The 26,085-nt window shown below is 37.9% G+C and overlaps 1 protein-coding gene across 9 annotated transcripts in view; it reads right to left on the reverse strand.

Moving 5' to 3' along the window:
• Positions 1–295: 295 nt before the first annotated feature.
• Positions 296–26,085, reverse strand: part of ATP8B4 (ATPase phospholipid transporting 8B4 (putative)) — a 224,076-nt gene continuing 198,286 nt past the window's right edge. For 7 of the 9 annotated variants that reach the window (XM_076004353.1, XM_076004354.1, XM_076004355.1 and 4 more), the window contains 5 exons: positions 24,143–24,226; positions 21,220–21,465; positions 7,488–7,626; positions 4,179–4,309; positions 296–2,493 (listed from right to left, as the gene is read on the reverse strand). In XM_076004353.1, the coding sequence (XP_075860468.1) occupies positions 2,212–2,493; positions 4,179–4,309; positions 7,488–7,626; positions 21,220–21,465; positions 24,143–24,226 (882 nt within the window). In that variant the 3' untranslated portion in view covers positions 296–2,211. Of the gene's footprint in view, positions 2,494–2,521; positions 3,090–3,352; positions 4,310–7,487; positions 7,627–21,219; positions 21,466–24,142; positions 24,227–26,085 lie in introns of those variants that run through there. The other 2 variants (XM_076004357.1, XM_076004356.1) reach the window with 2 other exon arrangements.

The raw sequence follows: 26,085 nt of genomic DNA on the forward strand, positions 1-26,085 counted from the left end.
CTTACTAGGATCTCATGGGGCCAAAGTAAACTGATAATATGTTTCTCTCACAATCGTCCACACTATTTGTTTATAAACAGCCTTATTTAATTTAAAATTAATTGGAAAAATTGGGCCATTTCTTATCTTTCTTATCCCTTACACATAAATCCTATTAGTTCTTGACTCTGATCCTAAGAATGATGTACATTTTCCCAGGGCATGTAAAGGAGAAAAAAAAAAAAAATCAGTGGACTAATGTAACAAAAATCTCCCCAATGAATTTCCCATAAAGAAGAGACAAAACATCAAACACTAATAGTGCCAAAACATTTACTGAAAGTTTTCAAATCTTTCAAAAATGTTACAAAAACTGAGCAAACACAGTGAAACTAGTGACAAATTAGACATTGAAAACTAACATCTGGGTAAGTCTAGGCAGTTGTGTAAGGGAAAAAGGAACATCTATAAGCAGTTATTATGGTTAAAGCACTGTAGTTTATACACATTTTCTCATTTGATCCCATTCAGGAAAAATTACCCAGACTTGGAAATTAAGGCAAAGAAAAAAAAAAGATTGTGACCTATAAATATCACATAGCCCAATATGCATGAAGCCCATTCAAGTATCATCTGACTCTCTTGGGAAATGTAACTTTGTTCGACCAATAATTTAGTAGGGACTCTGTAGAGTTGGAGCTTGATTTGTAGTAAACCATTAAGGCATGATACTTTATTTTTGCTTTCTAGTAGAGAAATTTACCTCCAAGTTTATAGGACACTAACCAGCTTTATATCTTACTTAGCAATCTCATTTCATCAAAGCCTTCCCCACTGATTACTTAAATTCCAGTTCTTCACATTCTCCTTAAATTCTTCTATTATTCTGAGGTTGTATTAACTGGAACTTAACTCACCTATTCATATGAGAATAATGTTTGTAATCATTTTAGAATCTGTGTTTTGACAATCATCGAACCACATGAGGTAGGTAGTATAGCCTCATTTTAGAGAGGAAGAAACTGAGTCTCAGGGAAGACACATTGCCTGCCCAGGATTAGAGAGGTAAGAAGTAACAGAACTGGGGTTTGAAAACAAATCTGCCTAAATTGTTTAATAGGAAGTACACTGGTGACTCCACATGTGAAGTGAAAACTTGGGCTGGAACATCTCTAAAAAATCGACCTTATCTACATATATGTTTGAATTGTAAACATGACAACTGAGTATCAAAAGTGACTAACTAACTCACTCTAAATGGCCTAAACCTGAGTATTTAAATAGTAACTTAAAAGATTGTTTATTAATTTGTTTGGTTTCAGTTCTGGAGTTTTTAAAAGTGAAAATGTTGAAAGTATTTGCCTGTAGACTATATGGAATACTATCAAAGTGTGAAATTTCAATGCTTTGCTCATTCCATTAATGGTCTGGATGATGCTCAGGAAATTACTATTGAAGTTGTTATAAAAGCCATTGAAAAGTATTGAGAATACTTGGTAGAGAGCCTCTCTTTGGCATCTCATGAACATGTGCTTTCATGGGACAGTCTGAGAGCTTTTTGAATAAATTTGACCAAATTACCAGCCTTCCCTGCCATAATGATGCTCGCTCCACTTTGTCCCTAGACTGGTGGGAAAATGAGAAACACAGACATGCTTTTCTGTCCCTCAGGCATGAAAGTGATTTGTTGTCCTGGCTGAATAGACGGGTAGACATCAAGACTAAAGAGTGACACACAACTCTTAGCCTGAAAGTACCATGGTCCACACTTTACATCTTGAAAGTATACCTTGGGAAAAGCTGCTCTTACAAACACGTGTTTATCTGTCAACAAGCATGCTTTTCAGCTTGGAAACATGCCTTTGGAATGCACCCTTTCTCTACCTTCCATGTATATGCAGATTTATAAGTTTTTCTCCATAAATAAGATTCTGAAATTCAGGTCAATTGGTATCTAGGTTGATGTAAAAAAAAAAAAAAAAAAAAAAAAAAACTGTTCTTGGTCTGTGAGGGCTTTGTTGACCAAATCACAGATTAGACAGTGGCCATCTGGTTTGGTTTCCTGTGGAGCACACCCCTATTTGATGGGCGCTGGCAGCTGTCTGGCGCAGATTTCAATTAAGTGAGGCAATCTGCTTCGCCTCTAGCCCCAGATCCCAAACTCCAGAGCCAGCTGAATTTCAGCTCCACCTGAAGTGAAAAGATAACTATATGGTTCAAATTCATCTTGACTCACAGATTCACTGTTTTATCCTGGCTAAAGCTGTTCACTGTGTCTGTGGTTTTCTTACATAAATTTTCAATCCAGCTAGTGCTATTATAAAGTGTTTTTTCCAACCCTGATGTTGGGGGTGGATTTTTAGCTCGCATATTTTTTCCAGATGTGATAAGCTCTCCATAGCCCTCTTGGTGAGCAAAAGCATATCCAGATCTTCTTGAGCTTGACCTGCGGGCCCGAGGCCTTCGGCTACTCGGAGGTCTTGACTTCTTTTGAGCCTTCTGCCACCGGCGGATCTGCAGAGGAACAGACCCAGGGTGAGATGACACATCCAAAGAATAGACTCCAGGCAGTGGACCACATTGTAAAGTGAAAGCCTTTTCGGTAAAAACAGCATCAACAATAACGAAATACTTAACTTCAGTGCAAAAGGAAGTTTTAAACATAAAAACCTAAGAAATCTCCTACCCAAAAGATCATACTGGGCACTAGTCAGTTTTTATTCCTACCAAGAGACTATTAAGTAAATAAGAAATATCCAAACAAATTTCATTATTGTCCCTATCTCATACATCTTAAATATATGGAAGCATACTTTTTTTTGTACAGAGAGATTTTGTAACATGCACCACCCAAAGCCAGCATAACAATTTATAGTCTCATTCTCCCAAAACAGCCTTTCCTCTCTCTTTTAGAGATTCTCTGGATCCAACAATCATCAGTAACTGGACTAAAAGAAAATTTAGAAAATGAGAATCAGAAATTTTCAACTTTTGTTGTAGGTCAAGGTATCATGAGACTTTCAGGGTTTTGATTTATTTGAAGTTATTTTTTATGGCCTTTTGAAATGTTCAGCATCATCTGGGTGGGTTCCAATAATTTTTTCATTTCCCTGTAAAGTCGAGGAGAGAAAAACTTTAGGTTTGGTGTAAGCAACCTTGTCCTCTGATTTGGCAAATCACTTGGATTCTGACTTTTGTGTCAGGACGAAGCTGTTAAGCAGAAAATCACAATGGAACTTAATACAGGAAAAATGAGCACCCTCTTATGTCATCCCATCCATAATTTTCTGGGCTTCTATCAGAATGAGCTCACAGAGCCAAAGAGAGAGTAAAGACATGACAAGGGACCCCATGAGTCTTTTCAGAAGGAATCTTTTCAAACGTTGGCCCCATAATGGGAGAGTCATCATGGTAAGAAAATCTCTACCTCAGTTCCTCTCAACATTGGCCAGGTCCCATTGGCCCCAGCAAAATTTTGTCCCTTCTGATGACATGGCTACAAATATATATCTCTTCTTTCTCCTTTTCTCGTTTTATCTGAGTCTTGACCTAACCTGACATTATCCAGCTTACATGCCTCTTCCCATGAAGAACTGAAATATGTTCTATTAATTTCCCAGCTTAGGTATTTCTGTAATTTGTTCTTCCTATTTTCCTCCTAACTTTATACTTTCTAACCCATCCATCACATTGCTGTTCCCTTTCTTAATCTGTTCACAAGGCAACATCTCCCCCATGTTTCTGAATCTGCTACTATATTTCTACAAAACATGTTCAGGCCCTTTGACTCATGCCTTGTTTGTCTCTCTTTTACTTTACCCTCTACTTGCCCTCAAGTCAATAACTTTCCCTATAGCTACCTTTCCCTTGGAACAATGGTCCAAAATGATGCCAATGGGCTTCTTTTCTTTTTTTTTTTTTTTTTAAAAAAAGCAGCTTTTTAAAAAATACCCAACTTAACTTGTAATTTATGACTTCCCACCCACATGTAGTCTAGACACCTCTCGTCATTGGCACTCAGGACTGGTACATCCAAGATGTGGGCAGTACCATCTGCTCTGATGTACTCCCATGCACCTGTGGGTGTTTGCCTATGGGAATTTCACAAGCCCCTCCCTGAGCTTCCAGTCAGGCAGAGAAGGACACCATTGCAAGAGCAAACAACCAGCTTCCAAGCACTTACCAGCACTGCGACATACCTGATCGGTCAAGGTTGGGTATAAATCCACCTTCAGAAATCTGAATGCCACCACTGGCATAACCGAAGCCACTGTCGTTAAGAGAATAACAAGCCAGATGCACTTCTGAGTCAAGCAATGCCGTGCACTTCCTATCATTAGAGAAAAATAGACTCTGTGGTTATAAATAGAACTGAATTATTAATTAATAGGCTTTTTGTCTGTTCCTATGAGGTCTTTCTTGAAATCATGAGGTTTGGACTACCCAAGGAGAACCACTAAATGTCTTCCCAGGATATATTAATAGTATGTTCAATGGTGTCGAGGAGAAGGCAAAAGTGGTGAGATCACCCTTGGGAGCTGCTGAGTGGCCTGGTCACTTCCTTGGAGATTCCCAGCCTGAGCCAAGCATTCTCTGACCCAGGCTCAGTCCGACTTCACTCATGAAGCACAGGTCTCACTTCCAGCCCCAAGATCCCTTGGCTACAAAGCAACTACTATTTTTTAAAGGCACATTTGCTCTGATGGACTCTTAAAACTCTAATCATATCAAAACTATACAATAAATGTCCTGGATGCAGGTACACTCTCAAATAATGGTCTCATTGGCTGGCTATGTCATAAAAGGTACGCTTTATCTACTGCAGGGCCAACCTTTTAAATTCCAGGGAACGGCCCCAGAAAACATGCCTTAAAGGGACTCGTTATCTCTTTGATGTTCCCCTGGTTAGGAGGTACTCAAAGCTTCAAGAAATCAAGGGAGGCTCCTGGATTTGTGGAAAGAGCTTCTCGTTCACCAGCAGACTGATGATGCAGCCATGCAACATGCTAGGGCAATGGGACAGTGAAACTCATCCCCAAGCCTGAAGCCGATTTCCTTACTTTACACTCACACCTCACATACCTCAATGTTTGTTGAAACAAGGTAGTAAGAGTCAGTGAGGCAGACAGATAAATTCCATAGAAAGATGCCAACCCCATTTATGTCACCGAAATAAACTTTTGTCCCTGTTCGGTTTCCAGGTATTTATCACGATACCTCTAATTATCCAGGTCCCCTCCTCTCCCAGTCCTGAAGTGTTAACACCATTCAAATGGGCTGTGGGTATGAGGGCTTGGCTTCGGATTGGTATGTCTGCTTTTCCTGGCTTCGGAGAATAGAATCTGCCCACCAAAGAGCATCTGACTCCAGTTGCCTTCAGCCATGGGCAGAAATAAACTTGACTGAATAAATTGTCTCTTTGAGCTCCTTTAAGCTCAATACCCTCAGGCATGGCTGGAAAAAAACAAGCTTCACTTTAAAACCACACTCCTGTTTGCTGCTAGCTACTAAGGAAAAAAAATTTTCTTCTGAAACCCCAATGTTGATCTAACTTTTGAAAATCTCATTGGAGTTCAGTAATTAATTCCTGGAATGGCATGCGCTTAGCTGGAGAGAGTGGTCCCCACACAAACTACTTTCTCCAGCTGAGGCATTCCAGTCTCATTATGCATGTTAGAATGCTCTCTTAGGACTGGAAGTCTTCTGATCAATGCACTGAACTTTCAGAATTGGCAACCAAAAACAAAATAAAATTTAAAAGCTTAAAAATAGTTTTAGTGTCTTTCTTTCCTAATATGCTTATTCTTATTCATAACCAACATGTCTCTACATGGTTGGAATCTTTTAGTGAACGAAGTATTAATAGGACATGTTAAATAACAGTGGCACAATTTAAAGATTTTCATGTACATATGGAAAAAGGCAATTGTTGAAGAACAATATTCTTAAGTATATGTGTGCATTTAAATGGAATTACAATATCAGGTACATTTGCATCAATGTAAATCTGTAACTTTACTAACCTTATAATCCTATTTTGGTCCCTATGGTCCTATTTTGGTTTCTACATGAGTCAGTTCTCTAAGCATTGTTCTTCTAGACTGAGTTCCCTAAACAGTGAGTGCAAATCTCAGTCTTGCCTGATTGAGTTTAAGAAGGTTGTCACTGTGCATCTCTCCTTTCCAATTTGTTGAGATGAACTCAGAAACATCAATGTTACCAACTTATTTCACATACTCTAGAAATTTCAAAACCTCTGAGAAAATATGTCAATAGCCCTCTTGTGTAAAGCTCAGTGACTTTTGCTGGGAATCATTCTGAAATGTGGACTACAATGGCAATATACTCCATAGAGAGATCAGATGTATACTCTGTAGAAAAATGGAATCTCAAGGTTTTAAGGGATTTTAGGGAGTCTTTTGCTACCCAACTGACGTTCATATTCCTCAGCAATATCCCCAACCAGTAATCAAGCCACATTTGCTTGAATAGTAATAATCACTGTCATCACAGTTAATATTTATTGAAAAAGTACCATGTACCAGAATACCTGCTAAGTACTTTATATGTATTATTTCATTTAATCCTTATAAATTTTTTATGAAAATAGGAACTATTAATATCCTCAGTTTATAAGTGAAGACATTAAGGCATACTGTGATATTGTGAAATATATTAATATATTTGGTCTTCCTCCTGTTTCCTAGCACACAATGCTTAAAAATCCTTGCATTCTTCAAAGTGATAAAGGTTTTTGCATGCTAATGAATTGATTGATGGCTGGCAGTCCTTAGATAGCTTCAGGATGGGGGCTGGTCATCAGAAAGACCAAGGCAGGATTAGAGAGTTAGAACTTTCAGCCCTATCCCACAACCTGCTTGATTGTTGAGTGAGAGTATAGGAGAAAGAATTTGTTTATTCCTATATATTCTCACATGGAAAGAAGAAATTTGCCCACAGTCACACAGCTTGCTAAGTGCTGGAGCTGACATTTGAACCCTGGCTGTCTAACTACAAAGCCTACTACTCCTTATGCCACTTACAAACTAATGTCCAGGAATTTTTAGAAGGCTTTAAATTATACGCTATTTTTTTCCTTATCTAAATGCAAATACGTTCCACAGGTGAATTTTGGCAGAGATTTTGGTGATAATGTGGCATAAAAGGGAAAGGCTAGTATATCTTTCCCTTCTCTATCACGTGTGAACATTTCATAGGTCTTCAGGTAGCCCCAAAGTATGTACTGTGCCTCTTGTTTGCAAAAGGACAGCCTATTGTATCTGGGCTGTTGAGAACCTGTAAACTGCTACCACAGTAATTCTTTTGTACCTGGTAGAAACAGCAGAAACTAATCTTTTAGAGCCCCTTTCAAGCCTGGTAGGCTTCAGAAGACTAGTTTAATCAATTCCTAGAGAAAGGATCATTGGTCATCCACAGCTTCATTCAACACAGACAAAAAAATAAGTTAAAGACAAATAAATGACAGCATGACACTAGCACTCACTTACCAACAAATGGAAACTGGTTTGGGAAGATACCAAAGATGCCATTACTATGCATTGTAAATAAAATAGAGAAATAAGTGGCAAGGCTCCCCCAGATGAAGACATGATTAATGACAGTCCAGTAACTGGTATCCAAGGCTATCTGCAAGTAAAATAAAATGCAAAAGGGAGGTATTTGAGGATTAAAATAGTATCATTTTACTGAGTGATGTTTCCCCAGAACTGCTGTGTAACAGAAAGGTTGCACCTGTCTAGCTGCCAAGCCAACCATAGGCACCCCCACTTTCTGTGCTCACATAGGGGACTGATTTGACTCCACCAAAAGACTCCTAGAATTGATAAATAAAATCAATAGCCGGATGTGGTGGTGCATGCCTGTGGTCCTAGCTACTTGGGAGGCTGAGGCAGGAGGATCACTTAAGCTCAGGAATTTGAGGTTGCTGTAAGCTAGGCAGATGCCATGACACTCTAGCCTGGGCAACAGAGTAAGACTCTGACTCAAAAAAAAAAAATCAGTAAAGTCTCAGGTTATAAAATAATGTACACAAATCATTAGCATTTCTATATACAAATAATGGTCAAGCTAAGAGCCAAATCAAGAATGTAATACCATTCACAATAGCTGCAAAGAAAATCAAATATCTAGGAATATACTTACCTAGATATTTTAATAAATATCTAAGAGGTGAAAGATCTCTATAAGAACTATAAAACACTGATTAAAGAAATCATAAATGAGGCAAACAAATGGAAAAACATCCCATGCTTATACATTGGTTGAATCAACATTGATAAAATGTCCATACTGCCCAAAGTAATTTACTGATTCAATGTAATCTCATCAAAATACCAATATCATTTTTCACAGATCTAAAAAAATAATCCTAAACTTCCTATGGAACCAAAAAAGAGCCTGAATAGCCAAATTTAAGCAAAAGAAATAAATTTGGAGGCATCTCATTATATGACTTCAAATTATACTATAAGTCTATAGCAATCAAAACAGCATGGTACTGATATAAAAGTAGACACATACACCAAGGGAACAGAATAGAGAATCCGGAAGTAAAGCCATGTAGCTACAACCAACTGATTTTGGCAAAGCAGACAAAAACATGCACTGGGGAAAGGATGCTCTATTCAATAAATGGTACTGGGAAAACTGGATAGCCACATACAGAAGAATGAAACTAGTTCCCTATTTTTACTATATACAAAAATTAACTCAAGCAGGGTTAAAGATGTAAATGTAAGACCTGAAACCTTAAAAAGTCTAAAAGAAAACAGGGAAACTCTTCTGGAAATTAACCTGGGCAAAGAATTTTTCACCAAGACCCCACAAGCAAAACAGCAACAACAAAAATAAATAAATGGGAATTATTTAAACTAAAAAGTGTCTGTACAGCAAAAGAAATAATCAGAGTAAATAGACAACCTACAGAATGGAAAAAAATATTCACAAACTACACATCTGACCTTTAAAGGACTAATATCTAGAATCTACAAAGAACTCAAACAAATCAGCAAGAAAAAAACAACCTCAACAAAAAGTGAGTGAAAGTCATGAACAGATTCTTTTTAATAGAAGGTAGACAAATGACTGACAAACATAAAAAAAATGCTTAACATTACTAATTATCAGGGAAATGCAATTTAAAATCACAATGAGAAAACATCTTACCCCTGTCAGAATGGCTAGTATTAAAAAGTCAAAAAAGAATAGATTCTAGCATGGATGCAGAGAAAAAGAAATGCTTATACATTGTTGATGGGACTGCAAATTAGCACAACCTCTATGAAATATGGTATGGAGACTCCTCAAAGAACTAAAAGTAGACCTACCATTCAATTCAACAATCCCACTACTGGGTGTGCACCCAAAGGAAAAGAAATTATTTTATATAAAAAGATACCTGCACCCAAATATTTATCACAGCACAATTTGCAATTGCAGAGATATGCAATCAACCTAAGTTCCTATCAACTGATGAGTGGATAAAGAAAATGTGGTTAGACACACACACACACACACACACACACACACACCATGGAGTAATACTCAGCCAAAGAAAGTAAATAATGTATTTTGCAGCAACTTAAATGGAACTGAAGACCATTATCCTAAGTGAAGTATCTCAGGAATGGAAAAACAAATACCACATGTTCTCATCTATAAGTAAGACTTAAACTAGGGGTACATATGATCATAAAATGGTATAATAGACATTGAAAACTAAGAAGGAGAGAGGTGGGAGGGAGGTAAGGGATAAAAATCTACCTATTAAGTACAATGTACATTATGCTGATGAAAGAAAGATACACTGAAAGTCCTGACTTCAGCATTAAACAATTTATTTATGTACCCCCCAAAAATCACTGCTACCTCCTAAATCAATTGAAATAAAAAAAAAACAAATAATAGCATTTTAGAAAGAGAAAAAAAGAACAGAGAAGTAAAAGTTAAAGAAATTATAGAAGAAAACTGCTCTATGATAACAATAGCATAGATTTTCAGATTGAGAAGGCTCCTTAAGGAGCCTAACCAAATTAATGAAAGAAGATACATTTGTAAAGGATAAAGAACATAAGTTCTAGATAGAGAAGGAAAGAGAATCAACTTTACATCAATGATTTAAGGTGCCCACATCAAAGTGCCACAATGAAACTGAGATATAGTAAAACAACAACAAAGTTTGTAAAGAAAAAGCCTCCAACTCAAGAATCTTCTACCCATCCAGTATATCATTAAATGTAAAGATAAAGAACAAAAGCTTTGAACTCAAAGGAATAACATCTAAATACCCTATCTGAAGAATTACTCAAGGATATTATTGCAATGAAATAAAAGTTAAATCAGAACAAAGATCTCAAAATAGCAAAAGACAATGAATGTATAAAAATGGTGGTGAGCAATGATTCTTGTAAATTTCGTTAGTTCCAAATGAGTAATAATGTATGAGTTACAGTATTAACTTAGAAAGAATTTTGAAACAGTCAAAACATATGTTAAAGGAGCATTTAATAATATCATAGAACTAAAATTCTAAATTATTAACATGTGAGAGTTGAGGATCGGAGTAGGGACAGGGAGGGATAAGCAAAATAAAAATATTTCCAAAATTATTTATTGGAAATGGAAGATGGGTTTAGAACAGGATAGTGAAACATTTGGTGAAGGATACAGTTATATAATTTTAGTATATCAATATGGAAATGTATATTTAAATCACTAGGAAAATAGGGAAACATCACTAGTAAAATAGGAATATATTAGTAAAACTTGTAAATTATTCATGAGGTAGGATATTTTAAAACCACAATTAATGCATCCTAGAATGAAAGAGGAAAAAGTGGCAATAAAAATGTAGACATGTAGTAATCATAAAATAATTTTAAAGGAGCAAGATAAAATACATGTTATTGCCATAACAATGAGTAGCTTAAATTGCCTTATCAAAGGAGAAAAACTAATAGAATGAGACAAGAAAGAAATAGAAATGAAGGGATTGGCCCAGATTAAATATCAGTTTGCAAATGCAAACTAAAAAAGCAAGAGAAGCAAACTATTAGTAATATTTAAAAATGAAATTTAAACAAGAATTTATTGTCATGAAAAAAAGACAAAAGCTACAAAAAATGAATAACAATCAGGAACTGTTATGTGGCAAATAATATAGCCTTGAATTATATAAGGTAAGATCTCTTTAGAACACAATGAGAACGTCATAAGAATCATAATCACCGTGGTAAACTTTAATACACTTTTCTCAGCATTTGACAAACATGATGGCAAAAGTGACGGTTCTTCTGGAAGTCTGTGTCTGACCTTCTGACATCCAGTCCCCAGTGTGATCAGAGCCAAGCTGTCAGAGGGGATAGCAGCAGTGTTTTCACTACAACACTGCAGCATGTGGTTGGGTGTTGCTCCCATTGGCATTATGCCTAGCTGTGGCTCTCCCTGATTTGCTTGCCCTCCTGAAGATTCTGAACCCATCTAATAGCTTTTAATAAACCTTTTTTGCTTAAATTTAAAAAGTATCTGTTGTTTGTAACAACTATCTTTTCTGGAAATTAGTATGGCAATATTTATGAAAATTTAACATATACATACTGACACAGCTGTGGATACAACAAAATACCATTCTTCATCCTAATTGGTAAAAATTAGGAGTTCTGGCCCCAGGAATTTCATTTCTAGGAATTTACCTGACAGTACATAAAATATATGTACTGTACATAAAATATATGGACAGTACATAAAATATAGTATAGGCATTGTAGCATTTCTTCAATAACAAAAACACAAAGAAATGTCGTGTATGCTTATCAATAGAGGACTGATAAATTATTATATATCCATATTATAAAATCTTACATAGCTATTAAAAAGATTAAGACAGATCTGAGTGTGTTGATTTGGAAAGCTGTCCAGAATATCTAGTTAAGTTAGAAAAACATATAATGGAATAATATGCATAATTATGATCCCCCTTGGTATGTGTATATGTGTACCTGAATGCAAAGAAAAAATATGGAAGGACTTAAACTATGGGAATCATAATAATAGTTAAAAAATGGAAAAAAAGAAAGATGGTTCATTTTATTTTAAATACTTTTATATTGTATTAAATGCTAAAAAGAGCATCTTATAATTCAAATGACTAAAAAAAAAAGATTGTTTAAAAATAGACACTACTTAAGTTTGGCCTATATCATCAACAGAACATAAGATTTACAACTGTGATTATAGACTATGGAAATTTCATAAGGGCTGTTACCACAATGAAAAGTCAAGCTTAGACAGTGAGGAAAGGATATTAATGCTGCTGTCAGAGTAAGCTTATTCACAGAATTCCTGAAAATTATTATTCCATTATTCAAAGACAGCAGTTTCTGATTGAAGCCAAAATTGCTGAGCTTTCATGATCACAAACATTTATGTATCCCAGTCTGAGAATTCTATAGCAAAACAGACATTTTCAGGGCTCCTAGAAATAAAATTCAGTGGTGTTCTTTCCCAAAGAGTTAGACTAAAATTAAAGGAACTGGGAACCTATGTATTACTCAAAATTTTCCTATTGAGAGAAATGTCTATGTGTTTATAATCTATTAAGAGAGTTTCTCTCCCATGTTGCCCAAGGATGATACTGGTGTCCTAGGCATCCCCACATGGAATGGAGAGGTGGGGACCATGAGTTCCCTGTAGCTACTATGTGGCTGGGGAGGCCCACAGCTTCTACTTATCTTTTTTTTTTGAGACAGAGTCTCACTTTGTTGCCCAGGCTAGAGTGAGTGCCGTGGCGTCAGCCTAGCTCACAGCAACCTCAAACTCCTGGGCTCGAGCGATCCTTCTGCCTCAGCCTCCCTGGTAGCTGGGACTATAGGCATGTGCCACCATGCCCGGCTAATTTTTTTTTATATATATATCGGTTGGCCAATTGATTTCTTTCTATTTATAGTAGAGACGGGGTCTCGCTCTTGCTCAGGCTGGTTTTGAACTCCTGACCTTGAGCAATCCGCCCGCCTCGGCCTCCCAAGAGCTAGGATTACAGGCGTGAGCCACAGCGCCCGGCCCTACTTATCTTTATAATGAAGAGAGGCTTATATGGCTTTGGATATAGGGATTTGGATATGGCTAGGGATCTGGAGTCGGAAGACCTGTGTTCAAATCCCGGCCTGCCACTTTTTGGATGACTTGGACTATACCTTAACCTTCTTGCCAAGTCTATTTTTTCAACTATAGTAACAGTATCTACATTTCATAAGACCATGAAAGAAAATTAAATGAGATAATGGGATTATCCCAGTATCTGATATCAGGTATCAGGTGTCAGTGTATGTTCACTGTCAGCTTTGTTCTCATATTTCCTGCAAATTTTAATTTTAACCAGTCCCTCTCTGTAGAATAAAAAGTTTTATCCCAGACCACGTCGGAATTAGATAGACCTGGGTTCCAGTCTTGGCTCTGGGACATACTGTGTTACTTCAGGCAAGTCGTTTAACCTCTCCGAGCTTTATCTATAGAAGGGGACAATAATGCCTACTGCAGAGTGGCATTGTGAAGAGTAAGTATAATGCATAATATCATGCATGGTGATGATGACAGCCTGCTTTGGTCATTTAGGTTAAGACAGGCATGTAACTAGGACAGTAGGGATAGTTGGGTACCTCAACCAAATTCTTCTCACTTTCTCTGCTCAATTTTAACTTCTATCCTTATATTACTCTGCCCCCACATTTGTTCAATAAGTATTTGCTGTTGCTTAGCACTGTAGTTTCGGTTTGGAGTACAGTGGCAAACATAACGTGCCACATACAGGAAATCTGGTGTCCGCTCTCACCCATTGTGTTTCTGGGCCACCGTCTCTAGCTTAGATATTTCTTACTTCATTCTCCTCCCAGAAAGTTATTCTCAGTCTCCTGGCTGATTTAGGCACTCCAACCCCAATGGTGGGATAGGGGTTGGGAGTGAGGGCAGAGAGAAATCAGGTAGGTGAGAAACGTATGGGATGGGAGTATGTGGATAAGGTAGAGAGGACTCCAACCCTGTAACGTGGCAGAGAGATCCCAGGTGAGATCCATCACCTCCTCTTTTAAAGTACATGACTTTTGTGTCTGCATTACGATGATGATGATTACGTTCCACTGCTTTCCAACTCTGCCAAATTACCCTGCATCCCAGTAATAATTGTGCTGTAGGAAATGCTTGCCTCAAATCTTTAATAAAACACTCACAAATGCCTTTATTAAAGAATATTGACTTGGAGAATCAGACTGTTGGATCCTAGTGCTAAGACTGCAATGCAATCACTGTATATACCTGTTATAATTTTAGCATACAACCACCAATTCTTTCATACACCTCCTTCTAGGGGGTGGAGCTTAATTCTCCTTTCCTTGAATGTGGGTTGGACTTAATGACTCACTTTTAAGGAATAAAATGTGCAAAGGGAAACTGTCAGTTTGCAGTGGAGAAACCTAGAAAACACCATTGTTACCAAGTAACCAAGGTTAGCATCTGTATAATGAGCACATGTTGATATCATGTGCTCCTTGATAGGATGAGGCAAGAAGAGCATGTCACCTCTTTGTGATTTTTCCACAAAATCCACAACCTCAGTCTATCCCTAAGAAAAAACATCAGACCACCCAAACTGATGGACATTCTACAAAATATCTGACCACTTCTCTTCAAAAGTGTCTCTGTCATGAAAGACAAGGAAAGACTGTCAGAGACTGAAGGAGACTAAAGACACATGGCTACTAAATTCAATGTGGGATCCTAGATAGGATCCTGGAAGAATAAAAAAGTTATTACTGGAAAAAACTAGAGAAATCTGAATCAAGTCTGTTGCTGAGTTAATAGTATTGTACCAATGCCAATTTCATCGTTTTGACAAATGCACCATGGCAAGGTAAGATGTTAATGTTAACATTAACAGCCACCTGGTTGAATAAATTATGGCACATTCATATGCTGGAATTCTACAGCCATTAAAAGGAATATTTAAAGCAATATTTAGGAATAAGATAAATGCTTATGATATAAAGTTGAGTAAAAAAATATAAGATTATATAATTTCCATTTTTCATCATGTCATTTTTCTCTGCACTTTTATACTTTTTCTAAATTTCCTGCAATAATTCCTTTTATAATAAAAATAAAGGTAATGAAAAGGATTTTGGTTTTTTTAGACCAGAGGCACCACAGGTGCATTTATGGCCTGAGTTCTGCCTGGGTGCAGGAGGTATGAGGACTGAGGTAGCCCTCGCTTCTGAGGCCATGTGATACCTGGCTCTCCCCACAGTGCCCTGTCTTTGAAGGCCTCTAAAGTCTCTCACTTGTGTGTTTTCCCAGACCATGTTTCACAGCTGGGTGGTTCTGCTAGACTCAGCACAGGAGCACTGTCTCTCAGACTGGTTGGGAATTTCCTATGGACACATTTGAAAACCGGAGATGCAATCTGTAAACACAAGTCAGTTATGATGATTCTCCCTAGTGATGTGACACACCCCGTTGAACTCTCCTTTTATGACTGGATCAGTGCATTGAGAATTTCCTGTCAACATCTCCCTCATTTACTCAATACTCATGAAATAGCCATCGTGTGTCTGTTATATTTACCAGGTGATATACTAGGCCCTGGGTATACAGGGGTGACTAAAATAGAGGTTTCCACTGCCTTCATGAAGCTTACAATCTAGGAGGTAGAAAGAAATTAAATGAGGGAACTCACAACTAAACATGTAATTACAGATGGAGATGACAGCTATGACGTAAAAGAACTGTGTTCTGCTCCGTCAGAGAGAATGAGAGGGCCTAATTTAAATGAGAGGACCAAGGGAGGCCTCTCTGAAGAATGACCTCTGAAGGAAACAGAGGGAAGAATATTCCAGGCAAAAAACAGCAAAGGCATAAGGCAGGCGAGAGACTGGAGAATTTCAGAAGCCGAGAGAAGGCCAAAGTGGCTGGAGCGTTGTGAGTAATGAGATGGGCGGGGTGGGTAGGACCACCGCTGCCCTTGAGAAGATGGAAGGCAGAGAATGGATTCTGGACCAATGGCCAATGGCCACCAAGGTCTGAAGCAAATAGATTTGGATAGCCCCACCCAAAACATCCTGAGCGAGGGGCCAACAGTTAACTTTGAGTCCTAAGTATGAATCCCCTTGAGAATCAAGAGTAAGAATCTTCAAAAGTTTATTTTAAAAATTCCAAAGGATGCAAAATTCTTTGATCTTTTTTCGTGACTAGGCAACGTTTTTAAAATAGGATTGTCTCTGTGGTCTCTCAGCTTGTGAAAAAGAAGACATGTCTCTGTGACATGTGACTGGAACGAGAACTATCTACTATATGAGGAAACAGCTTCTAAATGTAAAGCTAATGTAAAATCACAGCACCAACACTACTGTAATACTATTTAAGAAAACGAGTTATGGACAATCAACTGGATAGCCACACATAGGAGACTGAAACAGGATCCACACCTTTCACCTCTCACAAAAATCAGCTCACGCTGGGTGACAAACTTAAACCTAAGGTGTGAAACTATAATAATTCTAGAGGAAAATGTTGGAAATACTCTTGTAGACATTGGCCTACGCAAAAATTTATGAAGAAGACCCCAAAGGCAATCACAGCATCAACAAAAATAAATAAATGGGACCTGATCAAATTAAAAAGCTTCTGCACAGCCAAAGAAACTGTCAGCAAACAGACAACCTACAGAATGGGAGAAAATTTTCGCAAGCTACACATCCGATAAAGGTCTGATAACTAGAATCTATTTAGAACTCAGGAAAATCAGCAAGGGAAAAAATCAAACAACCCTATCAAAATGTGGGCAAAGGACATGAACAGAAACATTCCAAAAGAAGACAGAATAATGGCCAACAGACATGAAAAAATGCTCAACATCTCTAATCATCAGGGAAATACAAATCAAAACCACAATGAGATATAACTTATCTCCAGTAAGAATGGCCTTTATTAACAAGTCCCAAAACAATAAATGCTGGCATGGATGTGGAGAGAGAGGAACATTCCTACACTGCTGGTGGGACTGCAAACTAGTTCAACCTCTGTGGAAAGCAATATGGAGATACCTTAAAGCGATACAAGTGGATCTACCATTTGATCCAGCAATCCCATTACTGGGCATCTACCCAAAAGAACAAAAGACACTCTATAAAAAAGACACCTGCACTTGAGTGTTTATAACAGCACAATTCACAATTGCAAAGATGTAGAAACAGCCCAAGTGCCCATCAATACATGAGTGGATTAATAAAATGTGGTATATGTATACCATGGAGTACTATTCAGCTATAAGAAATAATGGTGATATAGCACCTCTTGTATTTTCCTGGATAGAGCTGGAACCCATTCTATTAAGTGAAGTATCTCAAGAATGGAAAAAATAAGCACCACATGTACTCACAAGCAAATTGGTTTCACTGATCAACACCTAAGTGGACACATAGGAATAAAATTTATCGGGTGTTGGGCAGGTGGGAGGGGGGAGGAGGAGATGAGTATATACATACATAATGAGTGCGATGTGCACCATCTGGGGGATGGACATGCTTGAAGCTCTGACTCGAGAGGGTTGGGGGTGGGGCATGGGTAATATATGTAACTTTAATATTTGTACCCCCATAATATGCTGAAATAAAAAAAGAAAAAAGAGAAAAAGATATATAGGAATACAAACAGGCCTTTTTTTTTTAATTCAAAAGATTAGGTTAACCAAAAATTGTTGCACTAATTGTGAAGCTTAGTTTCACTAAAAACATTTAATATTTGTGATATGTCACACCTACAATGAATCTTCCAGGTAATTTACTACCCTTACTTATATAGTAGATAAATGTTAAGGATGGTTTAAAGAATGTTTTCCATTTGCTTTTTCCTTCAGATATTGGCCTTTTGTCTCAGTTATTACACTTCAAATCATCTCCTGGACCACCACATAATAGGCTTGACCTGGAGGTAAATCAGCTGTTAACACAAAAGACATCCTTATACAGTACACCACTGTCCTCCTCCCTCTGGAAAGAGAATCCAGAGGATTAGAAATGGATAGACTCTCATGGCAAAGAGGAGATCACTTAATTCTTTTTTCATTTTTTTTTTAAAGAAACAAGGCCTCGGTATACTGTCCAGGATGGATTCGAACTCCTGGGCTCACGCAATCTTCTCGCCTCAGCCTCCTGAGTAGCTAGGACTACAGGCACACGCCACCACACCCAGTGAGATCACTTAATTCCTAACAGTTTGCTCAGTAATCAAAAGGCAAAAAAATAAAACAGAGGTCACATTGTAAGCTGTGCCTACCCAGAGCTACAGATTTTAATAGATGGTAAGTTTCTTTTTTATTTCAGAATGTTACGGGGGGGGGGGGGTAACAAATGTTTTGGTTACATGGATTCCTTTTGTACTGCTTGACTCAAAGTTATAAGTGTGCCCATTACCCAGACAGTATACATTGTACCCATTAGGTATGATTTCACCAATCCCCTCTTGCCTCCTCCCACTTGCTTATTTCCCATTGAGTTTTACTTCCATCTGTGCACATGAGTGCTGATCAGTTAGTTCCAATTTAATAGTAAGTACATGTGGTATTTGTTTCTCCATTCTTGTGATACTACACTTAGGAGAATGGTCTCCAGTTCCGCCAGATTGTTAAAAAGGGTATTAATTCAATTTTTTTAATGGCTGACTAGTTCTCCATGATCTATATATACCATATTTTATTAATCCACTCATAACTTGATGGGCACTTGGATTGATTCCACATCTTTGCGATTGTGAATTGTGCTACAATAAACATTCTAGGGCAGGTATCTTCTTGATAAAATGACTTTTTTTCCTTTGGGCAAATACCCAGTAGTGGGATTTCTGTATCAAATGGTAGGTCTACTTTTAACTCCTTGAGGAATCTCCATACTATTTTCCATAGAGATTGTACTAGTCCCACCAACAGTATATAAGTGTTCTTTTCTCTCTGCATCCATGCCAACATCTATTGTTTGGGGACTTTTTGATAAAAGCCATTCTCACTGGGGTTAAGTGATATCTCATTGTAGTTCTGATTTGCATTTCTCTGATGATTAATGACATTGAGCATTTTTTCATATGTTTATTGGCCATTAGTTTATGTTCTTTGGAAAAGCTTATGTTCATGTCTTTTGCCCATTTTAATGGTTTGATTTTTTTCCTTGATGATTTGCTTGAGTTCTTTATAGATTCTAGTTATTAGCCCTTTATCAGATGTATAGCATGCAAATATTTTCTCCCATTCTGTAGGTTGTCTCTTTGCTCTAGTAATTGTTTCCTTGGCTGCACAGAAGCTTTTTAATTTAATCAAGTCTCATTCCTTTATTTTTGTTGTTTCTGTGATTATCCTTGGGATCTTCTTCATAAATTCTTTGCCTAGGACAATATCTAGAAAAGTTTTTCCAACATTTTCTTCTAGAATTCTTATGGTTTCATGTCATACATGAAAGTCTGTTATCCATCTTGAATTAATTTTTGTGAATGGAGAGAAATATGGATCCTGTTTCAATCTTCTACATGTTGCTATCCAATTTTCCCAGCACCATTTATTGCATAAGGATTCTTTTCCCCAGTGTGTGTTTTTGTCTGCTTTATCAAAGATTAGATGGCTATATGAGGATAGTTTTATACCTGGGTTCTCCATTCTGTTCCATTGGTCTATGCCTCTATTTTTGTGCCAGTGCTATGCTGTTTGGGTTACGATGGCCTTGTAGTATAGTTTAAAGTCTGGTCAAGTGATACCTCCAGACTTGTTCCTTTTGCTTCAGGTTGCTTTGGCTATTTGGGCTCTTCTCTGATTCCAAATGAAGTGCAGAATTATTTGTTCTAATCTGTGAAAAATTATGTTGGTATTTTGATGGGGATTGCATTGAATCTGTAAATCACTTTGGGTAGAATGGACATTTTGACAATGTTGATTCTGCCCATCCATGAGCATGATATGTTTTTCCATGTGTTTACATCATCTGCTATTTCCTTCCTCCGTGATTCATAGTTCTCTTTGTAGAAATCTTTCACCTCATTGGTTAAAAATATTCCTGAATATTTTGTTTTCTTTGGAGTTATTATAAAAGGTATTGAGTCTTTTATTTGATTTGCAGCTTGACTGTTGTTGGTGTATAGGAATGCTACAGATTTGTGTACATTGATTTTGTAGCCTGAGACTTTGCTGAATTTATTTTATCAATTCTAGGAGTCTATTGGTGGAGTCTTTGAGGTTTTCTAGATATAACATCATATCATCAGCAAAGAGTTATATTTTGACCTCCTCTTTCCCCATTTGGATACCCTTAATTTCCTTCTCTTGCTTGATTACTCTGGCTAGGACTTCCAGCACTATGTTGAATAGAATTGGTGACAGTGGGCACCGTTGTCTTATTCCAGTTCTGAGTTGGAATGCTTTCAACTTTTTTCCACTCACTATGGTGTTGGCTGTGGGTTTGTCATATATGGCTTTTATAATTTCAAGATATGTTCCATCTATGCCTATTTTTTAAAGTTTTATCATAAAAGAGTGCTGAATTTTGTCAAATGCTTTTTCTGCATCTAATGAGATGAAAATTTTCTATGAACTCTAACTCAGTATGTAATAGTTTTGACCAACATTTGCATTAAAATTAAATAGAAACACAACTCAAGATGCCAATGGAGGAAGGTAAATGGAGCACCAAAAATCATTCCCACCAGAAGAGCTTCTCTGAATTTGAGATTTGGGTATGTCACAGATATAGCATTGAACATCTTGAAGAATTCCACAGAAATGTGTTGCCAAATAAACTTTAGACCTCGCTTTAAAACCTAGAAGTTATTAAGTCTTAAAGAAAGCATGGTGGGAAAGTTTCTCTCTGTTATCATTAGAAAACTTTCTTCTTCAAACACAAGAAGGAAGTAGCAGTGTAATCATTTCTCTTTACATATAATGCCCGACCCAAAGAAGTGATAAATTGTAAGGTTTCTACTAACATGGAGGTTATAGACCCCCAATGCTAATCCCTCACATCTGGTAATTTATGTTGAAGCTTCCTGTTTTCATCTCAAAATGTGCAGTTAAGAAGAAAACCTCAGTATTCATTTAGAATTGCTTTTTTCCCAACATGTAGACAAAATCAACCAACAATGAAATAAAATTTTAAGAGTCGTAAACCTATCAAGTGAAGGTGCTTTCACCAACAGGGTTACCTGCACACTGACCACAATGACCAAAGATGTGGCCATGGTAACTGCAAAAGACTGGTAGTCAGCAATGTGTTGCCCATCTTCTCCAGCTGCGTTGTAAAAGGTCCCATAGGGGATGAAGAAAAGGGCTAATGAGGTGTAGATTCCATGCAACATGCAGATGAAAAATTTATGCTTGTTAAAAAGTAAATTCAGTTGTCCAGGTTCATAGAGCTGGGGACAGTCTATGCTGTTCTGGTCACTCACGTCCTGTAAACAGAGTGTAATGTCAGTGGAGGAGGGTTGAGGAAGAGTCAGAGAGGTCCTGTATTCCCTATCTTCAGAAACAGCAAATGACTGTTTACGTGTGTGTCCTAACTAGTATGCACTACTCACTGGGATAGAACAGGACATTATCTTGTTTTCATTCCCACAATAACCTACAAGATAAGGAAACAATTCTTCCATTACAGAGAAGGAACATGAGTCTCCAAGAGAGATTCATGAGAAATCACACATGAATTCTTAAGTAGCATAACCAGGACTTGACTTAAACCTAGATATTTGGCTCCAAATCGAAGTTTCTTTCCTACATGCCCCTGCAGGCTGTTATGGCTGGAGACTCCTCAGAAGCATTCACACTCTCAGAATTCCAGCATATCATATGCAGCCAATGGATCCCAGGAGTTCATTGCCAAGGCAGTAAAGGGTAGTGACAAGGAAATGGCTGCTGAGAGCTGTGGAGTCAGGATTGGCAAATCAGAGGTCCTGACTCTGGGGTGAGTAGGAGGAAGGAAGCAGGGTAAGGGGGAAATTCCAACTGGGAAGGGAGCTGAGACTGAGAGTTTAGGATCTGAGTATTCCACCCAGTGAGGCTTCAATAGCAGTTACCAAGTATTCAGGGCAAAGAATTTAGATAACACACACACACAAAAAAAGAGGAATGTACATAGAATGAGAAGGCAGCGTGTTTGGCACCAGCCAGGTCCTGGGATAAATTTAAGCAATGCTTCTCAAACTCAATGCACACACAAACCACCCAGGGAACAGACTATGTTTCAATAAATCTGAGGGCCTGAGACCGTGCATTTCCAGCCAGCTCCAAAGTAATACTGATAACTACACCATGAGCACAAAGCCAAATGCCAAAACCCCAAAAGGATGGCAAAAATCAACCTCTGGAGATATCAGAGGACCATCACTGGAAGAGCATCAGGCAAAATGGAAGCAATATAGGCAGTGGACTCTTTGAAACCAGGCAGTCATGAGTTCAATCCCTGGTAACAGCTCTAACTAGTGTGTAGTCTTAGACCTGTGACTTAACCCAACTGCGCCTCAGTTTCCTCATCTCCAGAACTGCAAACAGTAACACCTCCCTCATGGAAGCATTGTCATGATTAAAAGAGCATGTAGAGTATTTAGTAGAGTTCTTGTCACATCATAATAAATAACAGATGCTTCTATAAATAATAGATAAAATAATAATAATAGTAATAAATGTATCACTCAAAGTTAAGTGCACTGGTTCTAGGCTTAGTTCTGTCATTTATTGGCTATGTGGCTTTAGGGCAGTGACTTGACCCTCCAAGGTTTGGTTTCCTCCTTAAAAAATGAACCGATCCATAGATGATTGCTGAGACCCATTTAGCATAGGACCCACGATCCTGTGATCAGTTTGAGGCTCAAAGTTGACAAAGCAGGAAAGGAGAGGAAAAGACACTCAACTCAATGGCAATAGGAAGCCTTATTATATTTTTTTTTGAATTGCACAATAACCATCTTTTGCCAGAAACTGCTTTATTTTTATTATTGTATTCCACATTCTGGGCAGCTACAAAGCACCAAGAAAAGAAACACTTGTAAACATAGGCACTTGGAAATGAATATGCTTAATCCTTTACATCTAAGGTCTTCGGAAGTTCATTACTTTTCGTAGAATTCCACAAAATATGCCTTTCACAAACTGCCCTTTTTACATATGAGAAGTGAGTCTTACAATTGACTACAAAGCCAGCAGAATGGGAGCGTGCAGTGAGCTCATAAGTGAAGATTTATATTTTGCAACGGATGGCTTTGGGCCAGAAAATGAGGCCTAGCAAATGGTCTAACAACAGCTTGGAGAAAATCTGGCCTCCTTAAAAATACTTCCCCAAAAATAAAAAAATAAAACTTTTAAAAATAATACACTCTAAATTGTGTCATGGAAACTCAGCTGGCTTAGTGTTTCACTTCCCTATAAGTAGCCAGACTTTTCCCTCCTTCCAGGAAGTACCTCCAAGGCTCTGAATATGCCAAGGCGCCACCATTTTTGTAATAGATTCTCTCCCTTCTCCCCTCTCGAGCACGTTGAAGTCTGTGCTCCTTCTCCCCATGGCTGTGGGGCTTTGTGTCCTCCCCCATCAGCAGGCTGCTCTGCTGGCCTGTAGTTCCTGTTCTGGGGCTGTGCTGGCCAAGAAAGTCTCCCCATAGATGCCAGCCCTCTGTGGTCCAATCTAGTTCCATAATGTTCTATCACTGCATGGTTCTCCACAAACTCTCACAGGCTAATGCGCTATTTCCCAGTGTGTGAACCACAGACACTAGTGCTGAGGCAAATTAAAAAATGAGGTGCTATATGGAAAAAAAAAGTAGTTTGGGGAAATGTTGGGCTAAAATGAAGTTAAGGAGACTACTTCTTGCAGGACTTCTCAGAGCCTTTGGAGCAATAATGTGAGGTGTGAATCGCTAAGAGAAGAGCAGCCAAACTTTGATCAGAAAGCTCTTTTGGGGAAGCTGGGGCACAGGGGTGAGGAGTGGATCTGGAAGTGTTTGTGATCTATGCTGCACCTTTTAAAACAACTGCACTTCTAGAGTTTTTCCCATGAATCATGTCTTCTACTTAGAAGCTAGAAGCAGCTAAAAGGCATAACAGAGAAACTAAGTTACAAAGATGGAGAAAAATACATACCTGGTCAAAAATCCCCATGGCTAATACAGGTAGTGATGTGTAAACAATGTTAAAAAGGGTGATGAACCACTGGTCATAAACAGTCTGAAAGAAATAACATATTGGTGAGAAATACCATTCATACTAATGAGTGAGAATATTTACTTTAAGTTTCTTGGGTTAAATAACCAGATTTTCTGAGGTAGGTAGGAGTTAGCTTTTAAATTCAGATAAATATGAGCTCTACCCTAGGCTCTGCCTCTTAGCAGTTATGCTGCCTGAATGGGATACTAGATCTCTCTAAACATCAATTTATTTACCTCTAAAGTGATGCCATGCCCTCCAGCAGTGTGGCAGTGCACAGGTAAAATTTAAACCCTAGGTCTCCAGCTCTTAACCAATGCCCATTCTACCACTCTATCTATCTATCATTCATTCATTCATTCATTCAATATTTACTGAGAAACTGCTATGTGCCAGGTACCAGGTCCTAGGCAATAATAATTCAGCATGATCAATCAGATAAAAATTCCTCATGAAATTTATATTCTAATGGCATAAGAGGGTGGCAGACAATATTCAAGATTAAGTTTTATAGAGACGGGGAGGAGAGAGTGAGTAAATTAGTTAGAAGGTATTAAATGCTGCAGAGGAAAGTGTACACGGAATGGGGAGGGCTATAGTTGTAACAAGGTGATTGCAGAAGCTCTCACTGAGATGTGACATTTGAGATAAGGACTGAAGGAAATAAGGGATCAATATACAGCTTCATGGGACAGGAGCATTCCATACTGCAAGTAGATCCCATGAAACATCCCTAAGGCTTTGAGAAAGCACCCGGTGTGCTCAGAGAACAGCAAGGTGGCTGGTTGGGTGGAGCAGAGTGACCTATGGGGAGAATAATGGAGGTCAACAGGTAAGATGGAGAATCCATGTATTTAACCATGGGTTATTCCTTAAGTGAAATGAGAAGACATTAGAGGATTTTAAGCAAAGGAGCAACCTGATCTGATTTACATTTCAACAGTATCACTCTGGACGCTGTGCTGAGACTAGACTGAAGGCAATATTGGAAGTGGGAAAGAGGCATAAGCTTACAACTCAGAATAACCATTTCTAATAACTAATTTTATGTTCTCTGTATGGTAATTCCCTTTTGTTATTCCCTGAGTCCTATCAGTTTCATCATCTGGTTTGAACTCTGCTGTAAGGATTTGAAAAGTGGCACTATGTCCAGGGATACACTGATAAATGTTTAACAACTGGCTCCTTAAAAAAAAAAAAAAGCTCACATTTGCCAATTTCCAAGCTGTAAATATTCCTCCATGACTGATTTCAAGCAGTGATGTCACTAAATGTGGAATTGAGAAGAGATGTGCAATAGCACATCATTACATGATATTTCTACTGTACAAACCCAATATAAATAACATCAAGAGCATAAATAGTAAAACATGGTAAAATAATTAGGAAGTAATTAAATTTGCGTATACTAACTTTGTTTTTTGTTTTTAATATAATTTAAATTGTAAGTTTATATAATTTAATTTTTAATAATGGCTATATTTAACCACTGGCTCACAAAATTCCTGAAAATTGAACAATCTTGTGAACCAGTATGGGCCAGCTCTAATACACCACAGCCTATGTCCATGCTGGGAGCAAAATGGTACAAGACAGCAACAGCCAGAAGGATAATGGACTCAATATGGGAAGAGAGCATCTGCAGAAGATCAGGGCAGTAGCCCAGAGTGCTAGGCAACATGAGAATAGCCTGGAAAAACTTGCTGGCCCTGCCTGGAAACCCCCCTGGGTACCTTAGCAAAGGTATCTGAAACAATCCTGAATTTATGGTATTCATGTAGGATGGGGTGCATGTGCTATAGCAATTGATCCATACCAAGTTCCCACTGAAAATAACAAAAAAAAAAAAGCATCTTCATCAAAGCATCAGTGAACTCACA

The sequence above is a fragment of the Microcebus murinus genome, chromosome 6, assembly GCF_040939455.1.
Source record: "Microcebus murinus isolate Inina chromosome 6, M.murinus_Inina_mat1.0, whole genome shotgun sequence".
Lineage (NCBI taxonomy): Eukaryota > Metazoa > Chordata > Mammalia > Primates > Cheirogaleidae > Microcebus > Microcebus murinus.